The sequence below is a fragment of the Phoenix dactylifera genome, unplaced genomic scaffold (genome assembly GCF_009389715.1).
Source record: "Phoenix dactylifera cultivar Barhee BC4 unplaced genomic scaffold, palm_55x_up_171113_PBpolish2nd_filt_p 000233F, whole genome shotgun sequence".
Classification (NCBI taxonomy): Eukaryota; Viridiplantae; Streptophyta; class Magnoliopsida; order Arecales; family Arecaceae; genus Phoenix; species Phoenix dactylifera.
Genome location: NW_024067734.1, coordinates 403568 through 431471, shown reverse-complemented (window position 1 = coordinate 431471; position 27904 = coordinate 403568). Strand labels below are relative to the sequence as shown.

General features: G+C 36.5%; 1 protein-coding gene across 2 annotated transcripts; it reads left to right on the top strand.

Annotated features, from left to right (window-relative positions):
- The first annotated feature begins 17239 nt into the window (after nt 1–17239).
- Nucleotides 17240–24616, top strand: LOC103718372 (putative H/ACA ribonucleoprotein complex subunit 1-like protein 1). Of its 2 annotated transcripts, none has more exons than XM_039117465.1 (4): nt 17240–17440; nt 17582–17730; nt 17868–17983; nt 23805–24109. In XM_039117465.1, exons 1-4 carry the CDS (start codon nt 17317–17319, stop codon nt 23902–23904), a joined length of 489 nt encoding a protein of 162 aa, XP_038973393.1. In that variant the 5' UTR covers nt 17240–17316; the 3' UTR covers nt 23905–24109. The 2 variants fall into 2 exon arrangements, with proteins under 2 accessions (XP_038973393.1, XP_008805383.2); XM_008807161.4 differs by lacking the exon at nt 23805–24109 and adding an exon at nt 24157–24616 and having other exon boundaries at nt 17241–17440.
- Nucleotides 24617–27904: the final 3288 nt, after the last annotated feature.

The window sequence follows — 27904 nt, the reverse complement described above, 5'->3', positions numbered from 1 at the left end:
AGATTCTGCAATCACTACACAATCTCTCTGAATTATGCTTTGGTATGGGCCATTTATCTTCCATATATCAGGTGTCTCCATCATTTACATCCTTATTTACAACCTCTATCTAGCTCTCATCTTATTCTCTTATAACTTGTCTTCTTCACTCATCTGTCCGCCATGGATCAAGAAGCCAAGTTATGGCGAAAAACATCAAAATGACCTTGAACATGCTGGTGTACTTAAGAGGGTTAACACCCAAGTACTCATAGTAGTCTCTAATCATCTTATTCTTGGGCATATCTTTCATTTCAAGATCCTTCGATACTTGTCCTCCTTCCTTCCTTCCTTATTCTTCGAAGGAAACCTTTTTGCATGAAAGGCTGGATTTTAAGAGTGCGGTCTGGGATGGTTCCAACTACCTTCACCTATGGCCTACTAGAAATCTGTTGACCCCCTAATGGATTTTGATGAATACAAAACACTAGAGTATAATTCCATTTATCTTAACAATTTAATTGAGAAATTCATGTGTTTTATTAAGAATATTGTTAAGAAATGTCTAGGCAAGTTTTCATAATTTTTATGAATTTATTGAAGAATTTTTTGAGATGAAAGAAAAAGTTCAGGGACAGCCGAGACGTCTCCTGATAGTCTCAGAGACGTCTCTGGCACAAACAGGAAGAACTGGCACGTCCGGAGACGTCCCCTGAAAAAGCGGAGTCGACTCTCTCAGAGAATTCCAGAAGACTTGTTTTTCGGAGATATAACGGCGGAGTCGTCCCCGAAGCAGCGGAGTCGTCCCCATGCAAAAAGCGCAAACAAGCGGAGACGTCCCCGTAAAGCGCGGAGACGTCCCCGGAGCGCGAGTCGTCCCCGAAGCAGCGGAGTCGTCCCCATGCAAAAAGCGCAAACAAGCGGAGACGTCCCCGTAAAGCGCGGAGACGTCCCCGGAGCGCCTGGGACGCGACTGACAACTTTTTCAGGTAGATTTGAATTTCAAACGGTCATATCTTTGTGTCTAACGGCTATATTTGCTTTTTGGGCTATAAAAGGGACCTCTTAAGTGCTTCTCAACAACTTCTCACCAACCCAACACAAGATCATTCAAGAGAGAAGAAAGAAAAGAGGTTCAAGGGAGTTAGAGCTTTCAAGAGGAGAAATCAAGTGCATTCAAGCTTTCCCATCTGATTTCGAGCTCATCTACTCACTCCACTTGGCAATCAAAGCTCGCATTCAAGCCAACGTGATCCACATCAGAAGAACCACCATCATCCACGCTTCCCAACGGCAAAAAGGGTTCTTCCGATTTTATTGTTTCTCATTGTTATATTTGCTTCTTAAGAGCTTTCAAATCTTTTGTAAAACGTTTGAATATTGAGCTTGTTTCAGTCAAGGGACTTGGAACAAGGGATAGGCGTCCCAAGCCTAAGTTAAAATTGGCGGAGTGTAGGGTTCGTTGTTAGCCCGGGGTAAAACAACGAGTTGGGTAGTTCACTCGAAAAACTACCGGATTGTAGGGTTCGTTGTTAGTCCAGTGTAAAACAACGAGTTGGGTAGTGCACTCGGCAAAACTACCGGACTGTAATCTGGAGGATTATAGTGAAATTTCCAAGAGGTCTTGGGGAGTGGATGTAGGTGCTGGGGTGCACCGAACCACTATATGTTTGTTGTGTTTGTGATGCTTTTTGTCATTGTCTAACTTGCTCACCTACTTACTTAGATAAATTGCTTGCTTAACTCTTATCCGTGCATCCTTTAGTTGCAAGCATATTTAATTTACTTAATCAAGTCTCATTCAATAAATTAAACTGTTGCTAAGTTTAAATTCCACTGTGCATCTATACAACTTAGCATAATTAATTGAAAAGTTTTAGAAGTAGTACAAAAGTTTTAAAAGACCCAATTCCACAAGTAGTACAAAAGTTTAAAAGATCCAATTCACCCCCCCTCTTGGGTTGTATCTACTGGCAACAAGTGGTATCAGAGCAGGTTGCTCTAAGATTAATTATTGATCTCACGATCAAGAGCCAAAGATCATGACAACTCAAATAGATAGTTTTCTAGGAGAAGGACAATTAATTGATACACCTCCACTATTTAATGGCATAAACTATACACATTGGAAAGCACGCATGCGCATTTTCATACAATCACTTGATTATAATTTATGGAGAATTATAGTCAATGGAACACACACAAACACTAGTCATAATGAGAAAATGGTGCAACAAAACTCTAAAGCCATGAACCTATTATATTGTGCATTAGATAGGAATGAGTTTAACTGCATATCTTCTTGCATGACTGCTAAAGAAATATGGAATATGCTTGAAGACAAATATGAATGCACTAACAAATCTGAAACATCATGTGTAGAAAAGAGCAGTATCATATTGCAAATCCATGCTTCATGGCACTGAGGTACATGCTGAAACTGAAAGTAATTTTACATTTGATGAACTTCACAATGCCTTTTCTGATTTGTACTTAGAATATAAGAAACTTATTTGTAAGAACAAGAACTTGAAGAATGAAAATCAAATTCTAATAGATGAAAAACTGAAACTAACTAATAAAACTGAAATCTTAATTAAAGAAAATCAAGAACAAAATCAAAGAAATCAACTTCTCACTGAAAGCCGTGATAAACTTAAGAAAAACAATGAATTACTTTCAGAAGATAACAGAAGATTAACTAAAGAAGTTGACAAATTAAAACCTGTTGTTGAAAGATTTACCTTCAGCTCAGAAAAATTGAACCTAATGATAAATAATCAAAGAGCTGAATTTGATTAAAGTTGGATTAGGATATCAACCTTGGTACACCCAAAAATCTTTCAAGAATATGTTGTTAAAACAGTTTTTAATTATTCTAAAACAGATTCTTATAAATACTGATAAACAGGAACAAAAGCTAAGTAAAATCTCTTCTATTGTTCCTAAATCTATACATTACAAATTTGATGAACCTAAAAGGCAAAACAGAAAACTAAAAGTTTATCTACTACTTATGTTAGATCTATGTTTGTTAAGTTCAACAGGAGGATACAGAAATACATCCCTTGTAATCCTAAAATCTGTAAATTTATGGACAAAATAGCTATTAAGAAAATATGGGTTCCAAAAGGAACAATTATAGCTAACCTACAAGGACCCAAAAGAGCTTGGGTTCCTAAGTTGAAAAATATGATTATTTTTCAGCAAGAATGTCTAGCTATCCAAGGTTCTAATAAAAGATGTCATCTAAACAATGGGTGCTCTAGACATGTGTTAAAGAATTGAATTTAAAATGTAATTAAAGAAGAATGATTTAAATGAAAGAAATAATGAAATAAGCAATTCTTGCATCCTCTCGTATTGAAATTACTTTATTAGTTGATTAAAACATAACTTGCAAGTTTTAATCATTTTTGTGATATAAGTGATATTTTTGGTATGAAAAGAAAATATATCCAAATCACTCCATCTTTCTATGTTATACTTTACCTATTGTTGGATAAGTTGCTAAATGATTAATCAATTTATTAAGAATAACTCTATGAATTCTCTATATGCTCGATTGAGAGTTTTTATCCATGGCATTATTTTTATTGATCATAGACATAATAGTGTGTACTTGGTATGCTTTTGAGTATATGCACTATGAATACCAAGATTAAAACCATCTTTGGCCTATAAAATCAACTCATGCTAGTATGTACTTAATCTCAAAAGATCTTGCCATTGGCTTACTTAGATTATCTTCTGAAAGGTCAAAGTTTGCTATACATGTTAACTAAGGAAACAAACAAGAATCAATTTCTAAATCTAAGGATGTTGTTTCCATCACTAAGTTTTTCAAAAGCTTACATTGGATTTGTTCTTGGCAAATAAAATTGAAGTATTTCTGTATTTGCTAAATCTTGTAAAGTGTTTCAAATGAAAAAGGTTTTCAAATTGTGAAGATAAAGAGTCATGGCACAGTGTTGAAAACAAAATCTTGATAAAGTTTATACAGAAAATAATATTAATTCAATTATTTCAGCACCAAGGACACCTAAGTAAAATAGTGTTAATGGAATCCTTGAAGAAATGAGAAGGCAATGTTGTATGATATCCATCTACTTAAATGATTTTTTTTGTTAAAAGCTATATCATGCTTGTCATACATATAGTTCTATATGATTTATTTTTGATGAAAACTCCATTTGATCTTCTGAAAATAGAAAAATGATCTATTGCATATCTTTCATATTTTTCAGTAGTATAGTGTTAGCTTTGATATGGTCCTTTTGAAAATAATGCCAATCTGATAAAGATATTTCTATCTTGGATATCATTCATCAAGCAATGCATATAGAACATTCATGAAAAGATTCGAATTGTAGAATATCAATTCATTTTATTCCTTATTGAGACTATGATTTATTATGAAGATACTAAAATTAAATTATATATGTAATGGGGGTTATCTTTTACATATAACTAATTCTGAAAACTTGTTAATAACTAACCAATTGAGTTTTTTCAGAAATGCACTTAATGAGAAAAATTGTTGACTACTAAAAGACTAAATCAAGAAAGATGAAATAGATCTTGATTCTTGCATGATTAAAAGTAAAGATCACCCTTTATCATATGCTTTGCCTCATGAGCTTTTATATTCTGTCAAATGAATGTGTAGAATTTACTCCTATGTGGTTATTTCATTAGAAAAGATCTATGTAGAAATAACCACCTTATTTAAAAACACTCATTACATATATGATAAAGCAATATGTGATTTGTAACAAGGATCAAAAGCATGATATATAAATAGCTTGAGCAACTTTTTTGATAAAAAGTAATAATGATAAATCTATACATTAAAGAGATGAATCTGTGATATCTTGCTTGCTCAAAGCCACACATTGATGGCATCATTTTTGTTCTACTGATGAAAATTTATATGGAGATTTTACTAAGCTCATGCAAAGTGAGTTTGAAATATGTATAATGAATGAATTAACATTTCTTTCTCAAACTCCAAATTAAGACAAACAAGAAAGGGAATCTTCATTGACCAAAGTTAGTTCACAAGAAAACTCTTATAGAAGATTGGTATGAAGAAGGTATGTCTATGACCCCATCTTGTAGAATTTGAAAAGGATGAGCAAAGTAGATCTATTATTTAAAGCTGTATTGAAGCATGATAGAATAATTATTTTATTATACAACTAGTAGACCAGATTGTATGCTCATTATGTGCCCTTGTGCAAGACTTCAATCTAACTCTAATGATTCATAATATGAATGTAGATAGAAACAACTGTTTAAGATAAATTGATTAAAACTTAGCTAACATGTCTTATTGATAATTATCTTAAGCAAATAGAATCTAAGCTAAATTGATTCTGAAAATAAAAATTGATTTAACCTTGATAAATCTTCCTATTGCTTCACCACGCCTGTCCGTTGAACCTTCTTGGTTAATGAAAACTATCTCTTAAGTTTCAAGTGACATGTGTTTGCTTATATTTAGGGCAATCTCTTGAGTAAAGTGACTCAACATTCAATTTGTTGTCATATCTTATGACTTGAGTCACCCAGTAAGAAATATGCTATATGAATGTTTTGTATCTTGAAGAAAACTAATGACTTTCCTTAAGAAGAAAAGAATTTTGTTAATAATGCAGGGATCCCTGAGCAAAGAATGAGAGATTTCAACTGAAGGATATCTCCATGTAAGATATAATAAACATTCACATGCAAACGAAGAGAAGGACCTTCTTCAGCCAAAAGTTCATACATAAGAAACTCTAGTAGGTATTTGACTTGAAGAATGCAGAATGAATCGGTAATTTTTAGGATACCTCTCTCATAAATTAGCTAAGCAAAGTCAATAACTTAAATCTTATTGTGGCATGATTAAAATCTTTAAATATTAATTTCTAGACATCATGTCTATATATGCATTAATTGACTTATGCTTTAGACAATTGTTTTATGGTTTGCTCAAACTAAAATATTTCATTGCCTATATCATAACCATGAAATACACAAGTAAATGCTTAAAATTTTGATTTAAAATAACTTGTGAGAAGTTATGAATCCTTGAGCACAATGAAAATGTTGTTTGCATGATATACATCTATATGATACATAAGATTATTCCTTATTCTGCTCTTTCATGCAAATTACTTGAGAATAACAAAAAGAGAGAGAGATAAAGAAAAGAAAATGGATATTATTCAAGAGAAGTAAAATCTAAGTAAAGGCAATTACTCCAATCTTAAGGAAAAGCAAAACAAGCATAATATATTCGGCACATTTGTGAGACTTGTGTGAGCATTCTTTTGGAAGGATAAAATTCGTAATTAATTACACCTAAACAGGAAGAGTTTGAAGTAAACATTTTAACATTTCTATATTGCTCATCATAGGGATGGTGCCAATGGGAGGCTAGTGGTAGTACCCGGCACTATTGACCCAACTATTCGGTGTAGGGCATATTAGGGACGGCACAAGAGGGAGGCTAGTGGTAGTACCTCGTGCCCCTTCCCAACTCCACCGGATAGGGAGCAAATAGAGTATAGAGCATAAGAAAGTTAAAAATGAAAGACAAAGTAAATGAAAGTATATAAGAAGAATCAAGTCAAATTTTAATCACTTGAAAACACACTTTAAGGATAAAATCAGTGCAAAATTATATAGGGGGAGTTTATTTGAAAAGAATTGATTTTGATCCTTGACATTCTTTTTCTTAATATTTTAATGCATGACTTAACACATAATATATTATGCATGTGGTATGTTGTTTTGAATTATGGGTTCTCAATATTTTGTAATGCTTCATGGTTGGATAATCTGATTGAATGTTTGAAATACTGCATAAATTTTTTTTTTTGGTATTATTGAAAAGAAATTTCAGATTTGTCGGTCACAATCATCTTTAAAATCTGAAAGTTGAATAAATCTGTAAAAAGAAGAAGAGAAAGATATCTCTATTTAGGCAAAATGAATTGATCTTGATCTATCTCTCAACTTGCCTAACTTTGATATATAATATCCTAATACTTGTTAAAATATCCTCCATTTTGTATCGAAACTCAATATTAAATACAAAGACTCTGAAAGTGATCTAATGTTATTGAAATATGTGTTTTCAATCTTGGTAATTTAAGATGAACTACAATGTAGAAGATACATGTCTCAAATTATAATTTGAGATCCTTCTTGGAAATTCTTATGAAAATTCAGAATATGATTTGTATAAAAGCTTAAACTTAACTTAAAAATGCTTATATCGTTACATCTTGTAACCTTAGTCATATGCTTCAATGATCGTGTCATTTAGGAGAATAACTCAATATGACTTCTAAATGAAAACTTTAACATAAGAAAAACAGAATTAATTTGATGCCTTGGTTGATTGCTCCGATACGCATCCGAAACATATCATTTCTTATCTTTAAAATGTACTAAAACTGGTTTAAGTGATGTATTTTTCAACGATCTTGATTGCGAACAAATGTTTCTAAATATATGATTTTATTTAGATATAAAAAGATTTATTGTGTTTCATGTATACATTGCTGAAAAACTATGATTAAGAAATTGAGTTCTATAAATATATATACCTCAATGATCATCTATATGTTTTTCTCTCCTACATTCTTAAAGACTTCCATCAGAATTTATATATAGAGTGAATGATCTTAAAGCTAGAAATATTTCAGCTCACTCAAATGATTCTTAAAAGAAAGAAAATGTAAATGCTTTTGAAAGAAACTGAGCTTCAAATGAATCATTTTCTGATTAATATTCTATACATTTTCTCTAAGATTAAGAAAGCATAACTTGTTCTTGAAGGATTAGAAAGAGTAATTGCTACAAATTTTGAATAATGCTAGATTACTCTACATTCTCGATATCATAGAATTTCAGTTTTATTCACGTTATCATTAAAATCTGAAATTCAACAATAGAAAAGAATGATTAAGAGAATGCATCTTTGAGGGGAGCTTTAGATATTCAGTATCCTATCCTAAAGTTACTTTAATTTGAAGCATACCTTGATTTTTATGGATTGATTTTGATGAACCTCCTTATATTGCAAGACTTGCTTTAATTATATAATAAGTTTATACCTTGAGATGAGTTCTATAAAGGTGTCTTATCTCAAACCTTGAGTCTTATGAAAATAAGCTGAAACTTTTAGAAAATATATTTTTGAGATTGACAATTTATTGAACATTATCTTCAAATTCTAAACTCTTAAATGGAATGATCAATTGAGGGGGAGAAAGAAAATTTCAGAAGGAGAGATCTTATGGAACTTAATCGCATAAATCTATAATTAAAGGAGAGAGAAAGAATACTAAATGAGAAGTGATCCTAATACTCTCCAATATGTATCATTTGAAATTTAAATCTGAAAATTTTTATGATACACCTTGAGGCTTGTTATTTGGTTAGTATATCTATGCATCAATCATGAACCAAATTACAATTCAAACAGTTGATCTTAAGAGCCTCTAGTTCAATGAAATAGGGAAAGAATAATGTGTTGAATTTTCTTGAGTGTCTCTCAGAAAATCTATTTGGAATTCACTAATGAGTCCTAATTGGCTTGCTCTTTAGAACTTCAATTTAGTGCCAATTCATATTCTATATATCAAATGTGATATTTTTAAGGAATAAAAGAAAGTCTTTAAAAGAACTCTAAAAGAACTTTCAAAGCCTTGCATTTTATGAATGCTCTAAGATATATCATAAATTTCATGAATTCATATTTTGATATGTATGCCACAATATTTTGTTCTTATATTCTGAAAATTAGTTCAATTGCTCTCATGTTGCTAAATACTTAATATATTGGGCAAAAGATCTTAATGAACAAGCTTTCATACTTATTATTGAAGAAAAGTTAAATTTCATTCGTGCTTTCCTTGAATATCATTCTTGGTACTTTTTGAATTAACTTGAGAAAGATTCCACCTACACTTGATTTGAAAACTATCTTTGGAACCACATTCGATGTGTTCTCATTATAATGGCTCTGATCTATGCTCATTAATCTTTTTCTAATATTATTGCCTTGAGTTATATGATCATATTCTTGCAATAATTTGACATGCAATCAGAGTACAAAAGAAAAAGAAATATTTGAGTATTTTATCTTTGTGCTAATGTTTCATTATCTTGCAACCTTTTTGATGTTGTCAAAAAGGGGGAGAAATATCTAAGTATATGCTCATAATGCTGTATGTTTTGAATTGAATACAAATCAGCTTAAATTGAAATATGTTGATTGTGTTAATTGAAATATGTTGATTGTGTTAAGCTGGGTTAAATCGAAAGCATTATCATGAAGTATGTTTTAAATATATATGTTTTCTAATTCATGCAACTTAGCTATGCATTAGTCCTAGAACACAATATATTTATATGCACATACTCCAAGTTTTGTCATCATCAAAAAGGGGGAGATTGTTGACCCCCTAATGGATTTTGATGAATACAAAATACTAGAGTATAATTCCATTTACTTAACAATTTAATTGAGAAATTCATGGTTTTATTAAGAATATTGTTAAGAAATGTCTAGGCAAGTTTCCATAATTTTATGAATTTATGAAGAATTTTTTGAGATGAAAGAAAAAGTTCAGAGACAGCCGAGACGTCTCCTGATAGTCTCAAAGACGTCTCTGCACAAACAGGAAGAACTGGCACGTCCGGAGACGTCCCCTGAAAAAGCGGAGTCGACTCTCTCAGAGAATTCCAGAAGACTTGTTTTTCGGAGATATAACGGCGGAGTCGTCCCCGAAGCAGCGGAGTCGTCCCCATGCAAAAAACGCAAACAAGCGGAGACGTCCCCGTAAAGCGCGGAGACGTCCCCGGAGCGCGGAGTCGTCCCCGAAGCAGCGGAGTCGTCCCCATGCAAAAAGCGCAAACAAGCGGAGACGTCCCCGTAAAGCGCTGGAGACGTCCCCGGAGCGCCTGGGACGCGACTGACAACTTTTTCAGGTAGATTTGAATTTCAAACGGTCATATCTTGTGTCTAACGGCTATATTTGCTTTTTGGGCTATAAAAGGGACCTCTTAAGTGCTTCTCAACAACTTCTCACCAACCCAACACAAGATCATTCAAGAGAGAAGAAAGAAAAAGAGGTTCAAGGAGTTAGAAGCTTTCAAGAGGAGAAATCAAGTGCATTCAAGCTTTCCCATCTGATTTCGAGCTCATCTACTCACTCCCACTTGGCAATCAAAGTTCGCATTCAAGCCAACGTTGATCCACATCAGAAGAACCACCATCATCCACGCTTCCAACGGCAAAAAGGGTTCTTCCGATTTTATTGTTTCTCATTGTTATATTTGCTTCTTAAGAGCTTTCAAATCTTTTGTAAAATGTTTGAATATTGAGCTTGTTTTCAGTCAAGGGACTTGGAACAAGGGATAGGCGTCCCAAGCCCTAAGTTAAAATTGGCGGATTGTAGGGTTCGTTGTTAGTCCGAGGTAAAACAACGAGTTGGGGTAGTTCACTCGAAAAACTACCGGATTGTAGGGTTCGTTGTTAGCCCGGTGTAAAACAACGAGTTGGGTAGTGCACTCGCAAAACTACCGGACTGTAATCTGGAGGATTATAGTGAAATTCCCAAGAGGTCTTGGGGAGTGGATGTAGGTGCTGGGGTGCACCGAACCACTATATGTTTGTTGTGTTTGTGATGCTTTTTGTCATTGTCTAACTTGCTCACCTACTACTTAGATAAATTGCTTGCTTAACTCTTATCCGTGCATCCTTTAGTTGCAAGCATATTTAATTTACTTAATCAAGTCTCATTCAATAAATTAAACTGTTGCTAAGTTTAAATTCCACTGTGGCATCTATACAACTTAGCATAATTAATTGAAAAGTTTTAGAAGTAGTACAAAAGTTTTAAAGACCCAATTCATAAGTAGTACAAAAAGTTTTAAAAGATCCAATTCACCCCCCCTCTTGGGTTGTATCTACTGGGCAACAAAATCTTCCCTAGAAATGCCCAGTTTGATCAAGTTTGTGAGCAGAAGAGAACTATTTGGGAGGCCAACGGTCTTTTTGATCTTTTATCTCTTTCAACATCTCCTTTAATAGTCAATCATCTGTTAGTCCAAGCAGCTGCAAATTTCTAGTCACCCTCCTCTTACACTTTCCATTTCAACTTCGATATATCCAGCCCTAGTCTTTTAGACTTAGAATTTCTTTTTAATGTTTGCCCCATTGAAAAGAAATTCAATGTGAATACTCCAATCAAGATCCCCCTTGATAATTTCAACCTTATCTTCAATAAAAGTGGCTGCTATAAATTCTTTATCTCTCAATTTTATCATTGTACAAGACTTGTCACAATGATTGAGTATATTGCCTTCTTTCTAGTTTGGATTTGCAAGTTTTTTTCTATTGTCATTCAATGAAAGTCATAAAGTCTCACCTTCAACTGGCAATTGCTTTGGTTGAGGATTGGCTTATATCCCTCGGTTCCCTAATTTTGGGCTGCTTATATCACTACCTAAAGGACCTTAACTCGAAAATCTGAAGTTGTGGGGGTCCTCTATGGATCCATCAAATTTGGCTCTATATTTATTTTCTAGAGGTACATCCTTTGGAAGATATTTAGGAAGTTTCTCCTTTAGCATTGCCCATTCAACCTACCCAACCTGAGACTGAACCTTCATCTTCTCAGCCTGAGCCTTTAAAGTGGAAAAAGATAGTAGCGAACAAGCACATATCTTCGGATCCTAAAAAGATGAAGTTGTCAACTTCATTTACTCCCAAGCGGAGGTGTATGGATAGCCCAAGTGGCAAGACACCTTCTGATCCTTTGGTGATCTAGGAGGATGAAGAATCGGAGACAATACTAGTTGATGAAGCCTCCATCGCCACTGAACCCTACTAGCATCATTGTCGCCTCTACTTGGGCTTGTTCCTTTAGGATGAACAACATAAATGAGCAGAGCTTCACAAAGTTCTGGATGAACTTCCAGAAAAACCATTACAAGCCCTTGAAGACTTTCTTAAATGGGGATGAACTTCCAAAAGAACCACCCCCATTTAAAAAAAAATTTTGGTGATGCAATCAAAATTGAAGTAGATGTAGAAGTCAAGATCTAGCTTTTACCCAAATTTGAAATTCTTTTAAAGCATTTATCATTATTTTTGTAATTTCTATCCTCTTTTAATTAGGAGAGAAATCCAATTCAATTTGGGTTGGTGATAGTCAACTTTAAAGACCATAGCACGTATCTGGTAGGATAGTGATTACGGATATCGATTCACAGGAATTGGGGTACAATTATTTTTTTTTTTAATTTATAAATATGAGTTTGTGAAGAATATTAACCTAAATAATTTAATAAAAAATGTAATTAAAATCAAGTTGAGAAAACCTAGGGTAAGAAATTCACCACTAACATAGGAACAAAGATTAAGTGTAATTTATTTCATTCTTGGATTATTATGCAAATTGGCTACAAGCCTAATAAGCATTCGAATAAAATTGTACAAAAGTAATTTAGGCATAGTCCATCTTCAGTTAGTATGAAATATCTATCCTAATCTAAGGTGGCAGCACACCGCATCTTCCTTTAGCATGAACTATCTTATTTTTACTTTAATGATCACGAAAAACATTTGTATAGACATCATATTTAAAATCATAGAATTTAAGCATGAGATAAAAGGATATTTATTAAAAGCAAGAATGACTATACAATTCTAAGAACATAAAATTAAATAAACAAAACCCGTGTCCCTTTGTTAGGGCTGCATCCAGCCCTAGAGAAGAGCTCAGCCTTCCATAGAGAATTGAACAGTGGCAGCACCAATGCCAAGAGCTTCCATCTCAACCGGCTCTTCGTCCTATCCTCCTCCGGCTCTTTCCTCTTCCGTGGGAATTTGGCGTGAAAGTGATGGATGGAACAGGCTCGGTGGGAAAAGAAGGAATGCCCTAGCCTTCACGTATGACTCCCTTTTATAGCTTGCCCACCTCTCTCTCCTCCCCTCTTTCGAATCAAGGATAAGGATGCAGAGATTGAACTGATCCAATCGTTGGAACAGGGAGCTGTTGGATTTGCTTGATCTCTGAATGTGAAGTGATCCGAAAATGTTGTAGATCTGATCCTGGATCCTTGGAGAAGCTCTGCTTGCTGGCTTGCTGTTTTGGAAGTTAGGAAGAACACACGGAAGGAGCCGATGCTGCTGATCCGTGGATGCATGGGATAAGCTTGGATGAGGATGGATCACAACGGGATGAAGGTGAGTCACGAAAAATTGCTGGAAAGTTTGAGAATCCGTGGACGATGGGATAAGGATGCAGGCAGGTTCGGATTCGTGCAGTTGACTAGGATTAATCCGAAAGATGGCTGGGAGGTTGGGAGGAGCTGGATTTGGTGGGAGGTGAAGATGGGATTCTGAGATTTGCTGGGAGATGATCCAGAAGAAGAGGGTGGCTGCTAGCTTTGTTTTGTTCGTGGGATATGGGAGATCACAAGCGGGATGAGAGCTGGCTTGATTCGGCAGATACGATCTGGGAGATGAAGCTAATCCGGACTCTGTTTCGAAACAGGGGAAGGTGTTTGGATGCCGTGAAGCTTGGGAGAATAATGCGGAAGGATGGAGCTGATCCGTGGGATATTAGGAAGGATGCGGAGAGGACTCATGAAGTTGAGAGGATCTCGGCGAATGGCTAGGAGGAATCCGTGGACTTGTTTTGTTCTTTGGACATGGGAGTGGGACTCACGGCTATGTGAGATGTCGGAAGATGTATGAACTTGGGATGGCTGGGATCTAATGCAGATGGCCGAACGTGGGATGCTGGGAGGATAGGAAGATTTAGATGTGGCTCTGTGAACGGCGTGCAAACAGGCTGAAGAGAAGATGAGCTGAGAGCGGAAAAACTCTTCCGTGATGCTCGGAATGGCTGGACTTTCTTCCATGTGCCGAGATAGGAAATTGGGGGAGATGATCCACGGGATTCGGCAGCTTGGGCGTTAGATGAAAATCAGGAAGTGAAGGTGCTGAAGTTAATCCGAGTGTTGGGACTCTGTTCTGAAGTAATTGAAGGCTGTGAGCTCGTCCGCAGATGAGGAGGAGACGTGGACGTGGGATTCAACGTGGAGCAAGGGAGAAAACGTGGGAACTCAGAATGTCCAAATTGGGAAGTTTGAACACGTGGAGAGAACCAGAGAGAACGTGTAAAGAAAAGGAAAGAAATTGATAGGGTTTAGGCATTATCCAATTGAGTTTGACTCAACCTGCATTCATTAGGCTCAATCAATAAATAATTAAATCAAATTCGAATTACCTTTAATAATTTATTAAAATGCAATGATGAGGGTAACACATCTTTTATGGTTAAATTTATAAAATATGTGTATTAAAATAATGATAAATGCTATAAGAAAGAGGTTAATTTATGTATTATTTAGCACTTATCAGTTGGACTTTACTAGCATAAAAAGAAAAACTTTCTATCCTTTTCTAACTAGGATAAAAAGAGAAAGCTTTTTATCCTCTTCTAAATTATAAGAGGAATCTACCTCAAATAAATAAGATGGATCTTTGTGGAATAGTAAAGAACTTGCAACTTTCTTCTCTTTTAGCTAGCAAAATAATCCAACTCAAGTAAAGAGAACCATATCAGCATAAATAAAGGGCATATATCATGATTTTGGTGTGAGGGAGATAGGAGTTAAAGAAAAGAACATGAACTCTACTTTTCTTCTATTAGAACTCTGATAGACGGAGTGAAAACAAAGTGCATAGACTCTATTTTCCACTTGTGATATACATCCAATTTGTAGATCATGAAAAATTAATAAAAAATAAAGGATTTAGAGCCTTACTTTTTAAAATTCTTATTGTTTGTTTTATTATTCAAAAAATTCAAGTTGAGTAAATTCAGGTAAATCCTTTTTTCTCCCTGATCGGATCAATGAACTAGCATTTGTAGTAGTGGTTTCTTGTCCTATTCAATCAATGGCTCAAACTATATATTATATCTAGGAGCTAATAAATGTAAAGTGCGCAATCCAGCTCATACGTAAATTAACAATTTTAAAATCAATAATATGCCATCAAAATTAAAGATCCAAATAGATATGCATGATTTACACTATAAAAAATACTTAAAAGCTAAAATTAATATATTACGTTGGTCTCTAGCCTATACATCAACTTAGTGCAAAACTGAACAATGTGAATTACACTAGTAATGTTTATAATGTGTATGAATTGAAAATACACTTCATAGATTGTGATCTACACATCTTAAGATATAGATAGATTCAAATTTACTAGGTTTTGATGATTAGACCGTAATAAAATATCATGCTACTAACAAATCTATTTTGATACATTCTCGATGATTAAGTTAGAGACTACTAAAACACATGAATTTTTGTTTCTATGAATTTTTTATGGTGTAAATCGTGTTCAATGATTTGGATCTTGAATTGGGATTAGTCCACCATTCATTTTTAATTGAAAAAATTACTTTAATACATCAACTCAGGGCCAGTTTTATTTAGTATCCCTTAAGTATAAAAGTTTCAAAGTAGTTTCTATAGTTAATTAAGTGGTTCAATGTAATCCCAAGCTCCATCTAGGATCTACCACCATTAAGACACCATTGTAAAGGATAATTTTGCCCACATCCGACCTCTCTAATTTTTCTTCAAGCCAATTCACCAAATTTCTATCTAACCTCTCTTCTTCTCTTCTCAACCCTCCTTACTCTTACTACCTCCTCCTCTTCCAACACCTCCTCCTCTTCTTTAAACCCTACCACCATCGTTGTCCCTTCTCTCCATCTAACATAGTCTTTAGCCCTACCTAATTCTCTTCTCATCCCTTCTCTCCATCGACCTCATCCTTATTGTCTCCTTCCCCTCCCTCCTCTACTGCATTGCTGGAATCCATTTCTCCATCATCATCGCCACCACCTTTGCTGTTGTCTTCGACATCCCCTACACCACCCTCCTCATTGCCACATTCTCTGTCTCCCGCTCCATCCCCATGGTCATGTCTCTTATAGAGATCAAGGACCACGAAACTGTCATGCTATTGAGGGAACCTTTGCCTCGGCCAGATCTAATTTATAATTGAAGAACGTGTCATCAGTGGCGTCTTTATCCTCAAGACTGCCATAGTTTCTATCTAAGAATAGCTGTAATTTAGCTTTTACTACCATAGCGTAGCACTACACTTTTTACTTATTTTCTTTGAAAGGTAATTTGATGGTGGCGAAAATTCTTAAAAGTCAAAAGACATGGACGCCATGCTATTTTCTATCCTTCTTTTGTTCACCTTTGGCTGATCCAACATCGGTGGCACACCCGCACGTTTCTACCTATAGCAACTAGGCTTATCACCACTCTTCTCTGCCACATCTGAATAGGACTCTACCAGCAGATCTCACGACACGTTTGGACACAAGATTTAAAGAGCGCCAACACCTATCCTGCTAATCAAAAAAACATTATGATAAGATATCTGCTTATTTACCCTTCCATATAAATGTTCAAAATCTCACTTAAACTTATCATGGAATTAAAATTATTGGTGAGGACTCTGACACATGTTGTTACATATTTATATCCTTATGTGTATGTACAGACTCATTAGTCAAGCCCAAAACCTTTTGGGCATGCTTGGACTAGGGTTTTAAGCCCCAACGGGCCAGGATGGGCTTGAATATAGGCCCATTTAATAAATGGACTAGGCCTGGGCTTGGGCTTAAAGCTTGGCTTGAGCTACTCTGAATTTTTTCTATTTTCTCATCTTATTTATTTATATGATGTATTTGTAGACTTGATTAACAATTATTGTTGGTATGTGAACTTAATGGGATAATAGGTATGTTATGCGTTGTTGATAATATTTGATTATTTATATTTAGTATTTTCTGAAATATTTTTGTATTTTTTAAAATTAAAACATAGCCAAAGAGTTTGAGGCCTATTTAAAGTTCGAAGCCTGAGTAAGGATCAGGCTTGGGCTCAGAGGCTAGAAGGTCGGCTCGATAGCTGGGCCGAACCTGGTCCAAGTCTAGTAACTTATGAAGACCTTTGGTCAGATGCCGACCCGAGCCGGACCACCCGGTCTAGCTCGTTGTTTTCCCATTTGGCCTTGAGTAACCCCACCACCGGTTAAATGTCGACGATACCCACAGTGGATTCGGAGGCGGATCCATATCGAAGGGACAGTTTAGTCCTTTTATACGAGCTCAGAACCAAGCACCGTTTTAACCCAAAACCCTAGTAGCCCCTCGGACGTCCTAAGCCCGCCGAGACAGCGAGGGTTTAGGGTTTTGCGGCCCACCTGTAGGCGATAACATGCGGCCTCCAAGGGGTAGAGACGGCGGCCGCGGCGGCCGGTTTGGCGGCCGGTTTGGCGGCCGCGGAGGCGGAGGAGGCCGTGGTGGCTTTCGTGACGAAGGTCCTCCACCTGAAGTCGTAGGTCGACTCCTCCTCCACCTCATCCCTGATTCCTTCTCAAGTTTCCATTTTTCTCCTGTTTGTTATTATTTATTTCAGTCGATTTTGATTTGAGAACCATCCGAGTTCTTTGGTTTTTTCTCTAACTCTGCTGATTTTTTAGAGGTTTCTTTGTTCCTTCACGCTTGTGAGGGAGACGCGGTCGCGAAGCTTACAAATGAGAAGGTACCTTACTTCAATGCGCCGATATATCTGCAGAACAAGACCCAGATCGGGAAGGTGGATGAAATATTTGGGCCCATCAATGAATCCGTGAGCCTTTTATCCTTTATTTTACCATCAGTGGATTTTTTTTTTGTTCACCAAAGTTTGTTTTCTATGTTTGATTTTTATTCACCTTGGAACTTTGAATTGAGTTAATATTTTGGTAATCCCGCCCTTTCTTGCAGTACTTCTCGATTAAGATGATGGAGGGCATCATAGCCTCTTCGTATTCTCCTGGAGACAAGTTTTACATTGATCCCGCCAAGCTTTTGCCACTTTCACGGTTCCTACCACAGCCAAAGTATGGACTTCATTTTCCTCACATCACCATCTAATGGCTAATGTACATCTAAAGCTGATTCATATTTTCTTCTTATATTTTCTGAGATATGACTTATTGATGAAATCAACTTGCTGTTATGGGGAGTATCCTTCATAGAGTCTAATATATTGTGGTCGCCTCAGACTCAACTAATTGAAGTGGAAGGAAGGCATGCTTGGTTTGCATTTAATTTGTGAGTAGACATGCTTAGTTCAAGCATTCAGTGAGTTGGTTCAATAAGGCTAATATAAGAAAAAAAAAATTCAAGATAGAACAACCAGACTAATAAGAACCTCATCTTAATGACAACACTATGTATATTCTAACTCTAAGACACAAATATAGTTTCATCAGGTAATGTATAGTGTATAGGGGTGGCAATCGGGTCGGGTCAGACATAAATGGGTCGGGTTACATGCGGGTCGGGTTAGAAAATTGTAAACCTGAACCCGAGCTGTTTATTAAACAGGCCAGAAAATTACAACCTGAACCCGACCTGTTTATTAAACGGGTAACCCGACCCGACCCGTTTAACCCATTTAATTAAAACAAATAAAAGTTAATCCGGGCGCTGGGGAGTGGGGAAGAAGGTGCTGACCCTCGCGGTGGTGAGCATGGTAGTCTCCTTCGCCGTCAGCTCCGCGGGAATATACTTGCTGGGCCTCCAGTCCAGCCTCTCCAGGAAGATGGTCAAGCCGCTCGTCTTTCACATCTTCGTCGGCTTCACCGTCTCCATCAGCGGCTTCCCCGTCCTTGCCCACATGATCACCGAGCTGAAGCTCCTCAACACCGAGGTCGGCCCCGTCGCCATGGTTTCCGCCATCATCAACAGCGTGCTCTCCTTCACCTTGCTCTGTGTCGCCATGGCCTCTAGTGTGCACGACGGGGAGGACGCATCGATGGCGGCGGCGGTGTGGGTGACGCTCTCGGGCGCTGCCTTCGTCGTCGGGTGCTTCTTCGTGGTCCGACCGGCCGTCAAGTGGATGGTGCGGCGCAAGCCGGAGGTGTGCGAGCGGGTGAGCGACGTCGAGATCAGCATCATCCTCGAGGGCGCGGCGGCCGCCGGCTTCATCTCGGACGTGATTGGGATGAACTGGGTCTTCGGCGCCTTCGCGTACGGGCTCTGAGGGAAGGAGAACTCCCTCCGATTGCTAGGGCTGTTAATGAGCCGAGCTGCTCGGGCTCGGCTCGGACTCGGCTCGATAAAAGCTCGGCTCGGGCTCGGCTCGGTAGTCAAACGAGCCCAAGCCCGAGCCCAATATGAGGCTCGTTTACACTTGAGCCTGAGCCCGAGCTCGAGCCCGAGCAGCTCACGAGCCCAAACGAGCTCTAGTCTTTCACTGAAAAATTTTATTTCAGCACCATAATTCATAAAAATCTAATCACATAGAGAAAAATAGCTTGTTATCGAGTCCGAGCCTGAGCTCGAGCCCGATTACGAGCCCGAGCTCGGGCTCGTTCTAGAGCTCGTAATTGAAACGAGCTTTACGAGCTCAAGCCCAAGCCTTTGCTTTGCCAAGCAAGCCCGAGCTTGAGCTCAAAATAGAGCTCGTTACCGAGCCCGAGCCCGAGCCCGAGCTTCTGTGAAACGAGCCGAGCCGAGCTCTCCCAGGCTCGGGCTCGGCTCGGCTCGTTGACAGCCCTACCGATTGCAGACATCGTCCATCGTGGAGCCGTGGAGGGCAAGAGGATTTGGGGATGGAGGAGGCCGGCGCGAGGAGCGAGGGGAACGAGGGGAGAAGCCGAGAAGGGTTTTATTTCCACCTAGGGCTTTTATATTTGATTTGGTTATTCAAACGATCCGTTGGGCTGAGGTTGTGACTTGTGAGGCACTTGTTCTTCTCGATAATAAAAAAAGCCTGGCCCATATATTAAACGGGTTAAACGGGTTAAATGGGTCAGACATTTAAAATCCATATCCGATCCAATTAATAAACAGGTTAAACGGGTCGACCTGTTTACGACCCGAACCTGTTTAGGCCAAATCCAAACCTGTTTATGGCGGGTCGAACACAGGTCGGGTTGGCGGGTCGGGTCATATTTTGCCACCCCTAATAGTGTATGGTATATTTCAACTTTTATAAGGGCTTGTTTTTGGATGACTGCATCTGTCATATGTTCATAACTTCCCAATAACCATTGGGAGTTTTCTTTAGGGAAACCAATGGAAGGAGAAGTTGGAGAGGTTGGGAATCAATTAATCCTCCTACCTGTACTTGTTAGGGGTCATAGCATCCATCTAAATTGGTGATTGATGTTATCCTTGAATTAGAATGGGGGTTATTTCACTTTAAAGGGCACATTTTACCTTATCAAAGGTACACCCATAGAAACTTTGGGTTGTTAGGAATAGTTCTTCTAATAAGGAGCAAATTGGGTGGTAGGAGCATCTCAGAGAGAGTATCAAATTCATTCCAAGATTGCATATTCATTATATTTATGACTTGTTTTGATAGTAAGGAAGCATCAAGGACATGTGCAACGTATGATTAGGAATAGGTGCTTGTTCAAGAAAAGTAAATAGGAAGAGGTGAAGCAACTATAAAACCTTTGAGAAGTGAGAGGATGGAACTATGATTCAAAATTTATCATTGGCTTTAGAAATCTTTCAACTTTTGCAAATATAAGAAATGACCATCCAAATTCTAGAGACTTTCAAGTTCTTTTGAGATAAAAACCAAAATTTCTGGATAAGTGGAATTGCTCAATCCATTGCTCTAGTTCTCCATTGCTGATCAAACATGTTAGAAGTAGAGGAATAATCTGATTGATAAACGAGTACAGAAAAATTGACTTGAATTCCATGATGTCCATTTTGTTCTTCCTTGTGGTTGTCATTTAAATCTGAATTCGGGTACAAACTTGTTGTAATGTTTGGTTGAATCTTGTATGCTCATTTGGTTAAACAGCATAACAAATTTAGCACCCATGATCTTGATATTTACGGGAATCAACATTATTTGGTCTTATATAACAAAATTATAGTATAAGCACTTCTCTTTTTCTAAAAATAAGGTGGCTTATCAATCATTTAATTAAACAAGAATTAATACAGTTTGCACAAAGGGCCAGATCTACCCTGCAACATATTCAGAGAAAACTGATGGGAAGATAAGGTGGAGGATTGGAAAACAAAAAGGTCTTGGAAACACAGCATCTCAATGCAGCCATCCTCCGCAGGCTATTATCAAAACACATTGTTGAAGTAACATGAACTTCTGTTCTTCAGATGAAAAATAGAGTATACCTCTGTAAAGTGGTTTCTAAGGTATGGAATTTTGTTTTGCTATCATCCTCCATTTGGAGAAGCATACCTCTAGGCTTTTCATTCCATTTCCACATGAACCCAGAGTTTGATAAGGAGAAAATGCTACTGTTTAAACAAAAAATTTTAGCGCTTCTGAAATTAAAAACTAACAACAAAAAATCCCAAAACTTCTGATTCATAATGAGCCAACTAAGTAAGTAATTGGAGAACATTGAGTAATGGAGCAATGTTGGAGAAAATCAGAGCGAAAGGTAATGTCGAAATGGATTGAGGAAACCTTGAAAGGAAGAGAAGGGTTCCAATCCTCTTTTCTTGTAAACTTCCTCATTTCGAGAAAAAAAAAATAAAGAGGGAGGAGAAGGAAGAGCAATGGAGTAGGAGGTGGGATAGTTAAGAGTGGAAAAGAGAAAAAGGTGTTTCATCTTCTTTTTGTTATCTCGTGCTAGGTTGGATTGGAGATGGGGAGAGTTAAGAGCCTCGAGAGAAGAGGGAAAGAGAGAAGCAAAACCAGATAACATTTCTCCCTCATGTATGTTGCATTTAATGTGCTAGCTTGAGGGGGCTTTTCTCTTTTTTTAATTGCTTTTTCATCTTCTTTTGTCCTGTAGCATATTGGCATATTTCAGCTTTCTTTTTGCTAGCTGCACAAGGATCCCTAGTCAAAGTATCCATCAGCCATCAAAAACAACTGGGTTAACTTTTAGATTCACCCAATGTGTGATATAACCAAAGCCAATGTATGCATATATAGTTGGACCACACACTTTACATTAACTCCTTATAAAAGGAGATAATGGTTTTCATATCAATGATAGGCCATCTAAATTGAAGATCTAAACTGTTGAACATGATCTAGAAACAAAAATTCATATATTTTGATGGCAGCTATCCAGTTCGTACAAAATGAAATGTAATTGCACTACTATGGTAAAGTTCATGATAGGGCATATAAATTAAAAACCCCCTTTATAGATCAGGATCTACATGACTTAAGACATGGATAGATTTAAATTTACTTGGTTTTTGATGATTAGATCCCAATGGAACATAATATCACGGAATCATGCTATTAAAATCATCCATTTCGATACTAATTCGCAGTATAGATCATGTTCAACGATTTAGAACTTGAACATGTATAGTCTATCAATGATTTTGAATTATCAACTCCATTTTCCAAGGAGTTAATGTAAAGTATGTATCCCATTTCTCTCTCCCTCTCTTTCTTCTCTCTCTCTCTCTCTCTCTCTCTATATATATATATATATATATATATATATATATTCATTCTCTGCATATCCCTGTATCTTTTTTTTTCTGTTTCCATTGTATCAAATCCGGTGCTTGGTTATGTATTCATGTGCATGTCCATGCACCATTGTTAATACAGATCGTGAAGAAAGAACATGGTTATATGAGAAGTCTTAGGATGCGCAAAAGAAGGTTCTTGTAAAACACAAGGCCAAGCACAAGAGTATGAATAACATGGGCATGGAAGTTACACTGTGCAAAGATTAATAGATTGTATAGTATCAATTGCAAAGTTGACAATGGAGGATGGAAGAAGAAGATATGACTAAATTAATGGTTTCAATTTTAAAAGTGCTACATTATTAGTGGCTAGTCCTTCCAAAGGTATTTTCTTTTAATCTTAGCTAAGCATTATATAAGAGCATCCCTTCAGGGGACATATTGTTATCTTCACAAGAAATGATTTTAAGTCGCTAATGGGGATGTATGTAGGAAAATACTTTGTCATAAGCAACAGACTGATCTTTTTATGTTATTTAAACTAGTGATGACAGCACTTCGAACAATTGACTATGGGTAAATAGGATGTTTTTCTATGACATTCTGGAACTTTCAAGACAATATAGATGAATATGCCTAGCTTCCCATAAGTTTCATTTATTGTTTTGAATGCTCATTATCTGTTTAGTCTGATGCGAAAGAGATTTTGGGGAATTGGATGGCTAAATTTATTTTGAGTCTTTTAGGCTTTTATATGTATTGTTATTGTTATTGTTGCTGTTGAAGTTTGTAACTGAGTAAAGAAAAGGTTTCTGACTAATTTTGGAGGATTTTGCTTGGCAACTAGGTTATGCATTAGTCTCCTCGTCAACTATTCAATTAGGCCTAGGAAAATTGCCCAGCCCGTCTTCTCAATCTAGGATTTAGTTGCTGTTTGGTTTCTTAGTTTAGGAGTCCTAGTAGGAGCCAGGTGTGATCCAGTAAGCCCATAATTAGTTGGTTGTTTATGATTAGTTTTTTTTTCCTAGATGGGTTATATGAAAGATTGCTTGCTCAGGCTGTTAGAAAGCTGTACATATGTTGTAAGTTGGACTGATTATTGCATTTTGTTTAGTGTGAACATTAATACAAAAAGGCTGCAGGCACCCTTCTCCTTTCTTCTTCTTCTTCTTCTTCTCATGCTTCTCTTGCTTATTCATCTCTGTTATCTCCCCTGTCCTCTTTACACTCAATTCTTCTTGCCTTATTAAAATTCAAGCAGATTATTACTGATGATTTCAGATCTGAATCAATGTTGCATCTGCTGCACTTCCAATCTTCAAATTTGAAAAAGGCTTTTTTTAGCTTGCATGCATTCATCCTTTTAAAGCTCGAACGGTAAGTGTGGGAAAGCTTAATATTTATAAATGAGTTATTGTTGATTGCTCTTAATATTTTCTGTACAATTGATATTCTTTTGGTTCTCTTAGCGTAAAAAGGTTTGCGTTTTAATTTTCTGAAATGAGTTATCCATGTGGGATTCTCTGCTTGAAACTTTAGGGTGGCTAGATACGTTTATGTCACATTGAAAATTCCTACATTCACTGTTGAGTTGCTGAAACGGTGCTTTTTATTGCTGGCATTTGTGCTGCAGGGGCCAGGCTCAAGCAGGAACAAGAGGTGGGGGCCGCGGGGGTGGACGAGGTGGTGGCCGCGGGGGTGGACGAGGCGGAGGTTTCCGTGGCAGAGGTGGTCCAAGGGGTGGCCGGGGGGGTTTTCCAAGAGGTCGGCGTGGTGGTGGCTTCAGGGGCCGAGGAAGATCATAATGCAAACCATATGCTTTATAATCTGTTTCCCTACAAAATCCTTTTTTGCAATCAAGCTCAGGGGAATTTGCTTAAGGTCAGGAGAGTCTCAAGAAAGCTAGTTTGGCTTTTAGGGTATGAATTCGAAAGTCATTCTTGAGCACATTGAATATTTAGGAACAACTGTAATGACATGCTTCGGATATGCAGGGGACACTGATTATTGAACTTCTGTTAGTATATCAATTTGGAACGATTTAGCAATGAATGTGATTGCATTTTTCGCTTATAAATTGAATTTTATAGGACTATTATTCATCACAGGTGATGCATGTGATTGATTCAATTAAAAAACTGATGAATGGTTATGGTCCCATCAAGTGATGTTTTGGGGGCAAGGATTTATTATCATCCTTGTAACTCAGGATCGAGTATGTGATATTTGACTATTTGACTACGACCTCGACAATTGATTAACTGTTTGGATTATTTGAATTATTTGGAACATACGGTGCTTAAAGATGAGGATGGAGAAAGTTCTGTGATGAATTGCACTGATCACATCACCGAGTAGAGAGGGTTCCAGATATTTAATAGCTGGGGAATTGGAAAAGGGGAAATTGAAGGATATACTGCAATTCTGATATCATTAAGGATATATTAGAATGCTGTTTCTTTGGGCACAGAAAATGGTCAAATTTGAGGTCCCAGAGAGCTCGTCCCTTGTCCAACCATCTCATCAGCAGCTGTAACCATTTGAGAGTCCTGAATGAAAGATAAATCTGATGGTAAAAAATTCACTTGTCATAACAGTATGTTATGCTAACAAACCGAGGATGGAGAAAAAGAATCATTCCTAATGGTTTCAAACCAAATTGGAATCAATCTCTGAGCCTCATGAATAGGAAACAACTTCATGGTGATACTGGTTTGCTTTGCCTTCCCATGAATCCATAAATAGCTCTATGTTATGAGGTTTCTGTCCTCAGGCGCTAGCTATATTGGCACACAGCATCCCATAATTGAGAAGTGGGAGAGAGTTTTACCACATACACATTTGATTCAGCCTAAACTATGCTGTCGACTATGAATTATAAGAGCAACAATAGGTAGGAAACAATTTATGTCGCCATATATCATAAAATATGGCAGATGGTAAGTTGAAGATATAGATTAAAATCCTAGAACTCTATCAATTACAATTACTTCATGTTTGACATTAAACACTCCTTAAATCTAGGCCCTATAATTTTCTCCTTTTTGGCATTGGATTTTCTTCTCATCTGTGTGCATCGAGGAGGAGATTGCGGTCGCAATACATCGCAATACATTGTAATCTAAACTGGTTTTGGAAGGTGATGTACCATATCGTCTCTGCAATCAAACACTATATTCATATTTAAGTGAGTATATTTTTGGAATGTATACCTCATGTTCTATGAACAAGAGAAAATATCAAATAAGTCATACCCGCCTTCAGTGAGAGTTGGAATGGTGCTAACTGGCACTTTATGAATCACCCATATGGACTCATACAAATCACATCAATCCCCTTATGACATGTTAGGTGGGTAACTGAGCAATAAATTGGTGCTGGATAACATTGCACAATAAAACCTGTGCTTGGTTACAATCATGGCTGCAAATATGTTGGACTGATCCATGAACCAACCTGGCGCCTACCTAATTAGACGTGACTTGATCTAAAACTAGGCTGGGTCTAAATTTTGTATTTTCTGATCTGATCCAACTTAGCTTAGGCTATATATCATCCAAGTCTACTTTGGGTCAATTACAATAGGCCCGACCCAATCTAAACCCGATCCAATCTAGCCAGTTCGCAACCCTAGTTACGATCCCTTGTATAAAAGTTACATCAATTCAGAAAGTGCATGTATTTGGTACATATGTGCTTTCATATTCTATGGATCTATAGCTTGAAACAAAATAATAAACTGATTAAATAAAATAATAAATAGACTAATGCATAGAAGTTCCGGTCATTCTAGCTTAAGATGGTATTGGTTTGCCTTCGGTATTTATCAAGTACAAAATAATTAGACATGGTGTAAAACTAAAGAAATTATTGAAATATTCTATATGCTCGTATCTCCATTTATTTTGGCCTTCCATTTTTGAATGAGTTCCATTTTCATGTTTAGATGAGTTCTTTCGGCGGCACATATTTCCTTTTCTTGTTGAAGAATTTAAAAAGATTGCAGTTCTTCATAGGCTTGCATCTCCTTTAATTTTAAAATATCTTCACTGTTCCCTACCCCCTCTTCAAGAGCATACACCCGTTTAGTATGTAAGATGTAAAAGTTGTCATCTAAGAGAATCTTGGTAAAGATGATGGCAATTGTTGAGAAGAAGAGAAAAAACTACATCACTAGCATCTCAAGAGCAACCTTCTCAGGCACAAAATGATATTTAATTTATGTTTGGTGAGAGCATGAAAAATAAGATCAGTTGCAACATAAAGAGCATTGGTGTTGTCATGAATATGTGCATGTACTTCCTTTAGTAGGTGCAACTCCAATCTCATGCAAAAAGATGTCCATTCCATTGCTATTGAAGCCATTGCCTCAGCAAATGAACATGCAGTTGCTATTACTACCTAAGAATTCAAGCATTAGCAAATCATTGAGCGTTGGAGAACCCTATCTAAGTGGCTTCCAAAAATTTATTTGGTCAAGAGTGATTATAGATTAAATTAGATACCAAAATAAAGAGTCTCACTCATATAGTATAATATAATATTATCTTTTTTATTTTATTCTATTATATTACATTATTTGAGTATTAGGATAATAATATAATAAATATAATTATATTATTATATTATTATATTATTAGAATAATAATGTAATATTATTAGATTATATTAATAGTGTTGCTATATAATATTATTATACTTAGTATAATAAGTATAAAACTTTATTATTTGCTATATTATTTAGATTAAGATATCAATATATAGTAATAGTTTTTGATAGTAGAAATATTTAGATAATTGAAACAGACTATGTAATATTCTTTATTATTATTCTCTAATACTAAAAGCACTTTCTCAGTCTGATTATTAAATAAATATTAAAGTTTTTAAGGTCAATTTGTTATTTATATAATACTAGAGCCTAATATATTATCATCTGGGCTTGACTTTGATATATCCCTCTCAATTTAAGCTTCTAGAGTCAATTGGTTGGTCATCTACATTTCTTACCATGAAAATATGCAAGATTCAGTGCATGCCAACTTGTCAATGAAGAGAGTCCCCTAACAGCTATTCCTCAATCCCTTTTCTGAACCAAAAAAAAAAAAAAAACCAAATTTTCAGTTTCCAAACCAATTCATCCTTTGCCATTGCAAAATCTGCAGTATAGTGGTGAATCTTCGAGCAAGTTGATCGCCAATCAACCAAGAAAAGTAGGATATCACCATTTTTTGAGAGAACAATTGGAGAGAGTCCAAGGATATCACCAACAGTTAGATTTAATAGTACCGAGTACTTGAGAATTCTTTCCTGCAATTCCAGGGTGTTTGAGTAAAAAAGATGTGCTTTAAATCTTCAGGTGAAAAATCACTTCTAGTTTT

Coding starts and splice junctions, on each gene's coding strand:
- LOC103718372 (XM_008807161.4), top strand. CDS start 17,317: ATGCGGCCTCCAAGGGGTAGAGACGGCGGCCGCGGCGGCCGGTTTGGC. Junction 17,441..17,581: donor TCCTCCACCTGAAGTCGTAG/GTCGACTCCTCC, acceptor CTGATTTTTTAG/AGGTTTCTTTGTTCCTTCAC. Junction 17,731..17,867: donor TTGGGCCCATCAATGAATCC/GTGAGCCTTTTA, acceptor CCTTTCTTGCAG/TACTTCTCGATTAAGATGAT.